Here is a 12,452-nt window from a genome sequence, read left to right on the forward strand (position 1 = left end):
TGAGGTCATTGTCCATTTGGAAGACCCATTTGCGACTGAACTTTTAACTTTCTGGCTGATGTCTTGAGATGTTGCTTCAATATATCCACATAATTTTCCTTCCTCATGATGCCATCTATTTTGTGAAGTGCACCAGTCCCTCCTGCAGCAAATCACCCCCACAACATAATGCTGACACCCTCATGCTTCACAGTTGGGATGGTGTTCTTCGGCTTGCAAGCCTCACCCTTTTTCCTCCAAACATAACAATGGTTATTATGGCCAAAAAGTTCAATTTTTGTTTCATTGTACCAGAGGACATTTCTCCAAAAACTAAGATCTTTGTCCACATGTACACTTGCAAACTGTTGTCTGGCTTTTTATGGCAGTTTTGGAGCAGTGGCTTCTTCCTTGCTGAGCAAGTTTTTACTGTGGATATAGATACTTCTCTGCCTGTTACCTCCAGCATCTTCACAAGATCCTTTGCTGTTGTTCTGGGATTGATTTCTACTTTTCGCACCAAACTACGTTCATCTCTAGGAGACAGAATGTGTCTCCAATCTGAGCGATATGATGGCTGCGTGGTCCCATGGTGTTTATACTTGTGTACTATTGTTTGTTCAGATGAACGTGGTACCTTCAGGTGTTTTGAAATTGCTTCCAAGATTGAACTAGACTTGTGGAGGGCCACAATTTGTTTCTGAGGTCTTGTCTGATTTCTTTTGATTTTCCATAATATCAAGAAAAGAGGCACTGAGTTTAAAGGTAGACCATAAAATACATCCACAGGTACACCTCCAGTTCAGTACACCTCCTATCAGAAGCTAATTGGCTAATTGTCCAAAGGCTTGACATCATTTTCTGGAATCTTCCAAGCTTCTTAAAGGCACAGTTAACTTAGTGTATGCAAACTTCTGACCCACTGGAATTGTGATAGTCAATTAAATGTGAAACAATCTGTCTGTAAACAATTGTTGGAAAAATTACTCATGTCATGCACAAAGCAGATGTCCTAAAAAAACTTGCCAAATCTATAGTTTGCTAATATGAAATCTGTGGAGTGGTTAAAAAAATAGTTTTAATGACTTCAACCTAAGTGTAAGTGTAAGTTTAGAGTAAACTTATGACTTCAGCTATATGTGGATTAGCATTAGCTATGGAAACAAGGTAGAAAGTTTTCCTAACAGTAAAGTCTAAGTTCCTGGTAAATGATTATTATGTTTCTGCCATGGTATATGTTGAAACATGACCCTCTTGACCCTTTTGCACACTTGTTAGCCCTTCGGGGCTGTTTCCAAGTCAGTGGCAGCTCTATAGTGGAGCTAATGCTTCACGCTAATGAGCGCTAACTTTGACAGCAGGCTGCATTAGCCCCACCCAGCTTGCGTTCAGAGAGGTGATAGGGTTGACTGCTTCACCTTTTCTTCTCCACCTCAGTGGTTTAATTGCTGTGGCTGAAGCTCATGTTACTTTTCTCCTCATCTTCCCCATCTTTCTGTTGTTCACTGCCGTCACAAAATCTTGAGAGGCCTTGGAAAAATGAGTGGTTTGGTGCACAGAATATGCTTATGTTTCTCACTTTCTTTTCCCAGGAAAATGAAATACAGCCTGAGGATTTGAAGAGGATTTGAGTTTCTTGTTGAGCACATGTTTTCTTATCCCTGTATAAAGGGATAGTTCACTCAAAAATGAAAATTCATAATTTACTCTTCCTCATGACATTCTATCTTCTGTAGAACACAAAAGGAGATTTAAGGCAGAATTTTAGTCTTAACCCATACACTTTCATTGCATTTTTGTTTTTTTATATACATTGAAAGTGAATGGTGATTGAGGCCATTGGCATCTACAGAAGAGGGGCAGCAGGGGCTCGAGCCTCTGCCCCTTTCATGTCCAAATCTAAAGGGGCTCTTCTGGTTGTTCAGAAAAAGTGGAGAAATCAAATTATAAAAGAAAAATAAAATAAAATTAAAATCTCTTAATCTCACAGTAATAGTAATAATGTGTCAATATGAGATTTCGTTGTTAATTGCGGTAGCACTAAAGAAAATTATTTGCAGGTGCCTTTAACAGCGCACACTACAGCAGATCAGATCATTGGAGTGGCGTGGTCTCAGACGAGATCAAGAAAGAGTGGATTTATGTATTGAATTGTAGATCAAAAAAATAATATTTGATTGCTACCGCATTTCCGACATCACACACTTGCAGTGTAGAGCGGTCCCGTTTCTTTCAATGAAGATAGAAATGAATACACCTTTTATATAAAACAGTCATAAACCAGCGAAAAATTCAGTTAACTTTTTCAGCTGTCCTTCCTGTCTCCCTGTAGTGCTGTCTTAGGCGTCTCACAGTACGGACATTGCAATTTATTCCCCTGGTCACATCTGCAGTCCTCATGCCTCCATGCAGCATGCCTAAGGCATGTTCACGCAGATGAGCAGGGACCCTGGGCATCTTTCTTTTGGTGTTTTTCAGAGTCAGTAGAAAGGTCTCTTTAGTGTTCTAAGTTTTTATAACTGTGACCTTAATTGCCTACCGTCTGTAAGCTGTTAGTGTCTTAACAACCGTTCCACGGGTGCATGTTCATTAATTGTTTATGGTTCATTGAACAAGCATGGAAAACATTGTTTAAACCCTTTACAATAAAGATCTGTAAAGTTATTTGGATTTTTACAAAATTATCTTTAAAATACAGTGTCCTGAAAAAGAGACGTTTCTTTTTTTGCTGAGTTTATATAATAAATGTACGTATAAGTGCCCTTTTTTTATACTTCCGCCCCTGCTCCTGCTGAGGTCTGTACACACCACTGACTGAGGCTAACCTTATGCCTAAGATCTCCTTTTGTGTTGCACAGAAGAAATAAAGTCATGCAGGTTGGTGACGTGGGGGAGTTAAAGATGAATTTTCATTTTTGGGTGTACTATCCCCTTAAGTTTTAGGAGTGGTTTATCTGCACTGGTTGATGTTTTACTTATGATCTATCATATTATTTTGTACTGTGATACTAAGCATTGAGAGGTATGCTTTGATTTTTTTTAAAAATAAAATAAAATGTTAAAGTTTCTTTTTTGAGTTTGTCAAAAACATACTACACTGATTGGCTCATGAAACTGCAAGTTAATAGAATAAAAGAGGTAATTTTGAGTTTTTAATACAGAATAGTTTTATACATTCTTTTCTAGTTTTGTCATTGGCCTATTTATTTAATGACTAGAACAAAACCTCAGAGCAAAAGTGCACTTACACACACACACATGCACAAAATTATTATTCTTTGCAGATGTACCTAATTGTCAGACAGTAAGAGCTTCTGGCTAGAGCGTGATGGCAAAATGCAGGACGTCGACAATCTCCTACTGTACCCCTCTAGTTTCTCCTCATGGACCGCTCCCAAATCTGCTTCTGGAGACCAGGTGGCCCAGATAAACATATACAAGCTGTCATTCTAACCACACACTACCCAGAACTGAAGGACTTGATGGAAGTTTTTCACCCCCTTTGAAGTGTAACTCACCGGAAAAGAAAAAAAAACCATTCATAACAAGTGGACAAGATGTTTTATGGGTGAGCCTAACAAAGACTGGTTGACAAATGGAAATTCAACCAACGTCTTTGAAAACCAAGAGTAAATGACGTCAAATTAACGTTCTGGACAGTGGACAGTAGTTCAACTCATATTTCTGGTTTTCTTGGTATGCAGGACTGATCATGTATCTTTAGTAATGCTGTCATTGTGCGCTGTGTGTCTTTGGTCAAATTTCTCTGGCTGCTGTGTTTTAAATGGACAGTGTAAGTCTCACTTTGAGCTCTCCTGGGTTCAGTTAATTGTGACTGTATTTGTAGGGAATTATTGGCTTGTAGACCTCTTCATCACATGAGAAGCCCACAGTAATCCAACCCACTGCCTTGGAAATTATTTTTCTGGTTTCATCAGCCTAGTGACTTCTACTCTTGGAATTTAAGACCCAGTTACCCATTTGAACCTTTTAATTAATAATCTTTTAAACCTAAATCAATAAACAAAAATAAGACAATATGAAATGGAACAAAAGATTGATTATTATCAGGTTTCTTCTTTCTGTATTTATCAAGAATTTAGCACATTAAATGGCCTTGCAGGGTCTGCAAGATCATTAAAAAAGATTGATCTTTTGATTAATCATCGAATTAACCCAAACTTCCCAGTACACGTAATTCTACCACCAAAAAGATCAGCAAAGAGGATTACATCAAAGACTAAAGATGTCAAAGATGAGACTGGACAGACCTGTAAGAACAAGTCATGTGTCAATGAGAGACTGATGAAGAGGTCTTAACAGGTCTTAAGTCTTAGATTGAGAAATGGCCTGTCTTCTGTGGAGGAATGTGTGACAGTGTTATCGGCTCCAGAGATCTGAAATTGTCTGCTCCTTTTTCTGAGATTTCTCAGAGCTTTTCTACTGACTGGTAGCAGTGAAGCTTTGCAGTTGGAAGGCTGCTGGAAGTGCACCATTGAGTTCCTCAGCAATACAGTCTGATTCACTTAATTCACAGAGATTTCACATTCTATTCAATAATGGGGGACACTCAGGGTGTTGGGCATGTGATCAGTCATGGCTTGCTTTATTTCTTGGGGGTCCATTTGGGAGCCCTGCTAAAAGTCTTTCTTTGTTGGAGGTCTATTAAAAAGGTCTGTGTATTTTAATAAGCTAATGGTTTCCGCAATGGGTTTCTACATCATTTTCAGTTTTACTTTACTTAAATTGGTATTAACTTCAAATTGACCTTTGCTATTGCAATCCTCACAAATAAGCTTGAGATTCTGTAAATCATACATTCTTAGTTGTCAATTAGAGCTGCTTTAAGGGGACCTTAGAGCGAAAATGCAGAAATTGGTTCGGCAGGAGGGAGCCACTGCTGTTGAATCATTGAGGGAAAGTCTTCCAAAATCCTTTGTGTCAAGTTGCCCCATGACCTACTGTTTCCACATACCCAGGCTGTTAATGGTAAACGCGCTGCGCTATTGGTTTTCTGTATTCATGCCTGCTGCATGGAAACTAATTTCCACTTGAAGAGGAGCTCAGCTGGAGAGAGAAAAACAGAGAGAGTGGTAGACGTTGGGACACAAAAGAGCTCAGAAAGAGAGAGAGAGCAAGAGAGAACGTCTTTGCCAACTAATAGTTTTATTTTGTCTCTGTTCTATACTGTTTTCATTAAAAGAGTGTCCTGTCTAAAATGTTTAAGTAATGTTGTGAGAAAAAATGGCTTTTTGTTGACAAGCATCTACAATGTCTTAAGGCTTTAAATTTTCTGTCTAGATCAGTGGCTTTCAACTGGTGGAATTAGACCCAAAAATGAGAAATTCAGATGATAAAATACAACTATATAATCATGCATAATTAGAAAAAGCAAATATATATATATATATATATAGGTTTATCAACTTTTAAAATGGAGGAGAAAAGTATTCATCTGTCTTTTGTTGCTGATGTCAAAAGCCACCCAATCAGCTGTACAATATTTTGTCACAAATTCATCTGTCACTTTGTAGAAGCTAGCCAAATTGGGAAGATGCCAAATGGACAGGTTGCATGACAGGCCCTCATCCTCACAAACCATGAATAAAACTGCAAGGTAAAACAAAATACGACCCAGATGACTTTAAGTACTGGTTCACTTGCAGTGTGAACAAACATGGTTTGTGCCAACCACAGTGTTTTTCGTGCAGTGAATAACTAGTTGCGTTGAGCATGAAGCCATTGAAATTTAATTGACATTTAGAAACCAAACATATATTTTATTATGTTATATGTAAGGGATAATCCATGGCTAGGTGTGCGTGTGCGTAGGTGTGCGTACGGTTTTAAATGCACGATGTAGAGGCAACTATGTATTATAATGTTTGATTTAAGGAGATTTTTGTTTTGTTTACTTTTGTACAATAAACAATTTTGGAAAGGTCATTTACATGTACTTTAAAAGTTTGATTTCATTATGAGTAAAACAATAATTCATTTTTTTTATGTCATGTAAATGATTTAGTCTGACTGAAATCAGACTCTACCTACGCTAGACAGCTTGCATCCTTTGCTGGGCTCGAGCCTCGGCCTTCCAAGTCCAAAGACCAACACTCTATTAGGTGAGCTACCGTGCAGGTTAATCACTCTTGAATATGTGTGTAAATGTTTGTGGGTTTGTAATACATGCGCTAAAATGTATTGTTTTTCATATGATGCATTTTAATTATTGATGCAAGTTTTTCAATTTCATAACATAGCAGTGTGTGAGTAAAAGAGCCAAAAATAAGTGTTTATAAAATAATAATCAGCCATTGTAGTTGTGATTTGTGTGAAAGTGAATAAAAAGCACAGTTGTTGTAGCACCACTACTGTTAATTAAACCAGGAAACTGCAGCAAAACGTAAAATGCGGCATGTAAAACTCAGTTTGCAAAAATGTAGTTATTGTGTAACGTTCATTCTATGAGACTAGTATCTTAACACTACCTTAACTAAAATTCTTCCTTTAAATATTCAGTTACTCATTGTACTCATGTATATTTGGACAGACACTAGCTCAGTTATACAAAACCACCACTGTAGCTGTATTACAACTGCGCATGTAAACGTACTGACTGTTGGGTCACCACTTGATGTCAAATATAAAATCTGGGTCCTCCAGAAGAAAAACCATTAGAGAACCACTGATGTGGAAAATAATCATTTCATTCCCTTTCATTTTTCAGACCACGTTGCTTGTTTTTTGACAGTCTCTATCTATCTACCCTGTTGTCCATCTCACCTTAACCTCATCATTCTTTCTTGCCTCACCCACTGACTTTGACCTCTTCTATTCTCAGATTCACTCTTTGCTTCCAGTCCATTTATGAGAAACTCATCATTCTGTCCCTGTGTGCAGGTGTGGCTCACTTGTAACACATGCAGACACACACACACACACACACACTCACACACGCACTGCGATAATGACACCCCTGTAGCCACTTGAGGCATATAATTAGAGAGCAGACATGTGCTGACTCTTAACGATAGGTATTCTCTAGGCTACAGGGCTCACCCATGGCTTCACCCTCACATTTACAGTGAATCTCAAAATTAAAGGCAGACAAACTGAGGTTCAGCAATTCAAGTGATGCAGAAATACAGCAATATAGACTTCTGCCATTGTACTTGCATATGTTCTATTACTGTAACAAAGGTAGACGTCTGTGTATATTTACATATTATAGCTAACTACACTGTTATATTTAGATATTCAGTAATATATCAGGGGGCTTATTTTAGATTATTATTGATTATAGGCTCTCTGGAATTCTTGGTTCTGACTGGTCAATCGCACATTATGCGGGAATTGTTTTTTTTTATAATGACTGTTAAACTGTATACCGATGAGCCAAAACATTGTGACCACTCACAGGTGAAGCGAATAATGTTGATCATCTCCTAACAAGGCCACATGTCAAGGTCTGGGTAGATTATATGGTAAGCAAACAATCAGTTCTCGTAGTCAACATGGTAAGTGAAAAATCAGTTCTGGGTCAGAGCATCTCTGAAACGGCAAGGCTTGTGGGGTGCTCCCGGTCAGTACTTACCGACAGTGTTCCGAGGAGGGCCAAACCACAAATCGGCGACATGGTGTTGGGTGCCCAAGGCTCATCAATGCGCTAGCGCAACGAAGGCTATCCTGTCTGGTTTTTAAAGATTATTTTTATGGCCTTTTGGCTTTAATTGGATAGGGAAGATAGAGAAATGAGAGAGAGAAGAGTGGGAATGGGATCGGGACAGGACCTCACGAGCCAGCATCAGCACCACATGTCATAAGTGCAGCCTGCTAGGCTACGGCTCCGATGAGTCACAGAAAATTTTAATGATGGTTATGGGAGTAATGTGTCACAACACAGTGTATTGCACCCTGCTGCGTATGGGGCTGCATAGACGCAGACCGGTCATAGTGCCCATGATGATCCCTATCCTCTGTGAAATGCCCCTACAGTGGGCATGCGCGCAAGCGACAAAACTGGACCTTGGAGCAGAGGAAGAAGGTCGCCTGGTTCGGTGAGTCCCATTTTCTTTTGGATCACATGAATGAATGTGGGAAGTGATGGCACCAGGATGCACTGTGGGAAGACGACAAGCCGGTGGAGGGAGTGTGATGCTCTGGGCAATGTTCTGCTGGGAAACCCTGGGTCTGGCCATTCATGTGAATGTCAATTTGACACGTTCCACCAACCTAAACATTGTTGTAGACCAGGTATACCCCTTTATGGCAATGGTATTCCCTGATCGCAGTGGACTCTTTCAGCAGGATAATGTGCCCTGCCACACTGCACACATTGTTCTGGAGTGGTTTGAGGAACATGATGAAGAGTTCAAGGTGTTGTCGTGGCCTCCAAATTCCCCAGATCTCAATCCAATTGAGCATCTGTGGGATGTGCAGGATCAACAAGTCCGATCCACGGTGGCTCCATCTCACAACTTACAGGACTTGAAGGATCTGCTGCTAATGTCTTGGTGCCAGATACCACAGGACACCTTCAGGGGTCTTGTAGAGTCCATGCCTCGGCGGGTCGGCGCTGTTTTGGCTGCACGTGGAGGACCAAGTGCATATTAGGCAGGTGGTTATAATGTTTTGGATCATCAGTGTATATGGCAACCAGTCTCCTACACTGTGCTAGTTTTATGTCTCTCGTAGCACTTTGTGGCCTCTTTCTTTTCATATAATAAAATACATTAAATTGGTGAGCAGCCGTGTAATAAGCATGATAATGTACAGTCAGCCAGTCATTATTGCAAAATAAACCCCTTCAGGATGATACAAGACCTCTCTGCTTCACGTCAGTGTCCGGATCATCCTGTCAAGGTTTATTTTGTGACAGTGACTGGCTGACTGTGCATTATTATCTTTATTATTTTAATGTTTTGAGTAAATGTATATGAAAGAGCCAAAAGACAATGTGTAGGAGCACTCAGCCTCTCCTGTCTGTCTGGATCGGTGACTTTAGCTATTTTTGACACACTAACAATAATGTGTTTGTTCCTGGTAATCTTTTAAAATCTTTTACAGACTAGTCATTCCCTCTGGTACCTTTTAGGGGCAATAGACAGTGGAGAATTCAGCAGTGTTTTGCATTGTTTTATGAATCTCGCACATCAATTGTGCTCAATACATAATGTCTTAAAAAAATTGCCAAACAGACTGCTTCAAATGCACAAGTGCATTTTTATTTAAGCATTTCTGTTCTTCAGATTAAATTTATGGTAATTCAGTGCATTTACCAAGGCTAAAGAATTGTGTCATTTGGCTATTGTTCCTCATTTTTCATTGCTTGTAATGTGTAATTTAACTCTGGCAGAGGGCCAAACTCCAGCACTTCAAATTGCATAACAAAACTACCTCAAAAGAGGACTTAAGTGGTAGAACCACAACAAACCTGTTAAATTACAATGGCGTTGTGTACATAGTGTACTTTTGTGATGGGTTTATTTTGCATCAGTGCCTGGCTGACTGTACATTATCCTGCTTATTACATGGCTACTTACCATAAAAATGAATACATGGAAATGAAAGATTGATTTGGTTCTTAATTGTTTATTTATTTACATTTTTTGAGAAGACAGATACCGTGGAGTGATATGAGAGACCACAGCTATGAAGAAAATTGGTTGCCTGATAGAACTGTCAGTTATACAGGTTAGCAGTCATTAGGCCAATTTACTATCAAGTATTTCAGAGAGCTGTGTAATAAATCAGCATATTTCTGAGCTTATTGTCTTTGTGGAACACCAGAACATTTTGATTATAAAACATGCTATCAAGTGTATGCATTCCTGTTTTGGGTATCCCTAGTTAAGCATGTAAATCTGTGTACACAGCATGCATAGATACGTGCTCACCGTGTTTAACACCTCAGAAAGGGGTGCTTTTGTGCAGATATGAAGGGCCACAGTAGGCTTGCTGTTCCCTGCCGGTCAGGACTAAGAGTTTAAGATTTAAAGCAATACAGTGTGACATGGATTTGCCCTGGCTGCAAGAATTTGGCAGACCTATTAAAGAAACGATTGCTCTCTGACTGCATAGTTTTCTAATCTCTTTTAGGCATATGTCTCTGCTGCAGAAAGACCTGCTGCCCTCTCCCACACAATCCAACACTATAGTTATGTGGAAAAGGGCAGATCGGTTCAGATATTTGTGTCTTTTTTAAAGGGATAGTTCAGTCAAAAATGAAAATTCAGTCATACTCATCCTCGTGTTGTTGTAAATGCACAAAAATACTAAAGGAGATGCTAGGCAGGGGTGGGTAAAAATATAAATTTTCAGATGTACTTCATTTGTTTCGTCATTTGAATGAGCCTGATATCATTTCTTAAATCCCTAGATCGATCTTTTACTCCATGCGCATCCCTCTACAATGAGAGGAAATCTCTTGCATTTGCAACTAAATTTTGCACTATGCAACTAAAAATGTATATATTTTTGCAACTGGCTGGTAAATGTTTATATTTCACTCACCAGTAATTGTGTCATATAGTGGTGGAGTATTCAGCAGTGAGATCGTTTCACTGCATGTTGAGAGTAGAAGTTGTTCTGTGTAATGTGTGTCCAAAGACAACATCCACGCAACCCATTTGTCATTGAATAATGTTTATTTTAAAACCTTTTCTGTTCTCTACAGTCAGTTGTTGGTAAAAAAAACAAACAAAGAAAAAACTTTTAATTCTAATCACGCATAGCACAGATGAGATAAAGCCATTTGAGTCTCTCTTGTTAATGTGCGCACATTTACAGACGATTTTTACAGAACAGCTGGTTTTCTTAAAGAGACAGTACCGTTTTTGACGTGTGTTCAACAAATCATTGTAAATAGTACAAATTATGCAATTGAACAATACAAAATTAACTAAATATAATATATTTGTTGATTGAATATATGTACAGTAAAATGAATATTTTCTTAATGTACCTAGTTAGAAGGTCCCCTGTATAATTAACAGCATTAGCTGGGAGAGAATTTTCATTCATATGTAAGCAAAAGGGACATTATAACTGAAATATACCCATATAAATCGATACCAAATTGAATCGAATCGAATCAGAATCTAATCAAATCAAGAGCTTGTGAACTGGTTTGAATCAGGAAATCTGTATCAATACCCAGTCCTAATGGTAGGCAGTATGTGAGGGTCAGTAACCATTCACGTTCATTGCTTCTTTTTTTCCATATAAAGAAAATGAATGGTGACTGAGGCTGTCAATCTACCTTACATCTCCTTTTGTGTTCTATGGAAGAAAACATTTTTCTACAGGTGTGGAACAACATGAGGGGTGAGTAAGTTATGACAGAATTAGCATTTTTTGGGTGAACTATCCCTTTAAGTAAAAAAAAAGATTAAACAAGGAAATGGTCAAAGCTAAAGAAAAAAAACTAAACTGTCTACCTATATAAATCATTTGAGTTGCTGTGTTTAAGTACATCCACATTGTCATTCAACTCACCTGCTGCAGGAAAGGTGTTTATAGCCGTCATGGTATGGCAGTAAATGCTCTTTTTTTGTTGAGAGAAACTCACAACCCTGTCTTACTGTTTGGAAACATTTCAGTAGTCAAATATTAAAAGCCAAAAGGCCACCTTTAGTGCTTTGTTTTCTTTTGGCTTTGGAGCCTCTCTGCCGATGGGTGGGACTTTTCTCAGATTTTCAGTGACCTGTAAACATGCCCTAATCTGGGTCAGGGCTTTTCAGGGTGGCTGCTCCTTTGCTAACAAGACAAGTCATTCTTTTCTTTTTGTTGAAAGAATCGCTTATGTTTTATGGGGCACATATGTTGATTAATGCAAACACATTCAAACTTAATTGAAAATGAATATAATAATTGTCAACGTCCATGAAATTAACTTTCTTATATTTCACAATGCATTTCTCTTTTTGGAGCTTCTTTATTAACTCATGAATTTGTTCTTTGTCTCTCTTGATCATGCAGATCTCAGTGGGTTTACTGCTGTCATTATCATCAACATGATTCAAACGCTTCAACTCATCCTGAGTTTGTGTGTCTGGGGTTGTCATGGCAACACCCGCACAGCACCCCGAGTGCACCTGTCATATAGAGGTGAGCCTTTTTTTTTTTACACAAGCACACACACATGTGTAAATACTGTATGTGTAAACGATACATCACTAGTGATTTAAGAGACTGGGGTTATTTAAGATGGATAAATTTCTCCTTTTTTACTAATTAGATGCAGCAATAAAAGTGAAGTTATTATACATCTCATTATCACAAATCCTATTTTTAGGCTTTATAAACACCTGGAAATAATTGTATCTAACAAGGTACAACTATTCAGGCAGAAACATGAGACATTTAATGAATGTTTTAGATGATCACATTGTCTTAAGAGGGTGGCAACTTTTTCTGACCCAGGGTCCCCCATCCCAATCCAGACTTTTATCCAACCATTTTAAAAATACTGG

The 12,452-nt window shown here is 38.5% G+C and overlaps 1 protein-coding gene across 2 annotated transcripts in view; it reads left to right on the forward strand.

The window, feature by feature from the left end:
* The window catches only part of LOC127415432 (semaphorin-3F-like), a 59,766-nt gene that overhangs the window by 9,701 nt on the left and 37,613 nt on the right, over positions 1-12,452 (forward strand). For both annotated transcript variants that reach the window (XM_051654152.1, XM_051654153.1), the window contains exon 2: positions 11,959-12,087. In XM_051654152.1, coding sequence (XP_051510112.1) covers positions 11,994-12,087 — 94 coding nt within the window. In that variant the 5' untranslated portion in view covers positions 11,959-11,993. The remainder of the gene's footprint in view (positions 1-11,958; positions 12,088-12,452) is intronic.

This window comes from Myxocyprinus asiaticus, chromosome 24 (assembly GCF_019703515.2).
Source record: "Myxocyprinus asiaticus isolate MX2 ecotype Aquarium Trade chromosome 24, UBuf_Myxa_2, whole genome shotgun sequence".
NCBI lineage: Eukaryota > Metazoa > Chordata > Actinopteri > Cypriniformes > Catostomidae > Myxocyprinus > Myxocyprinus asiaticus.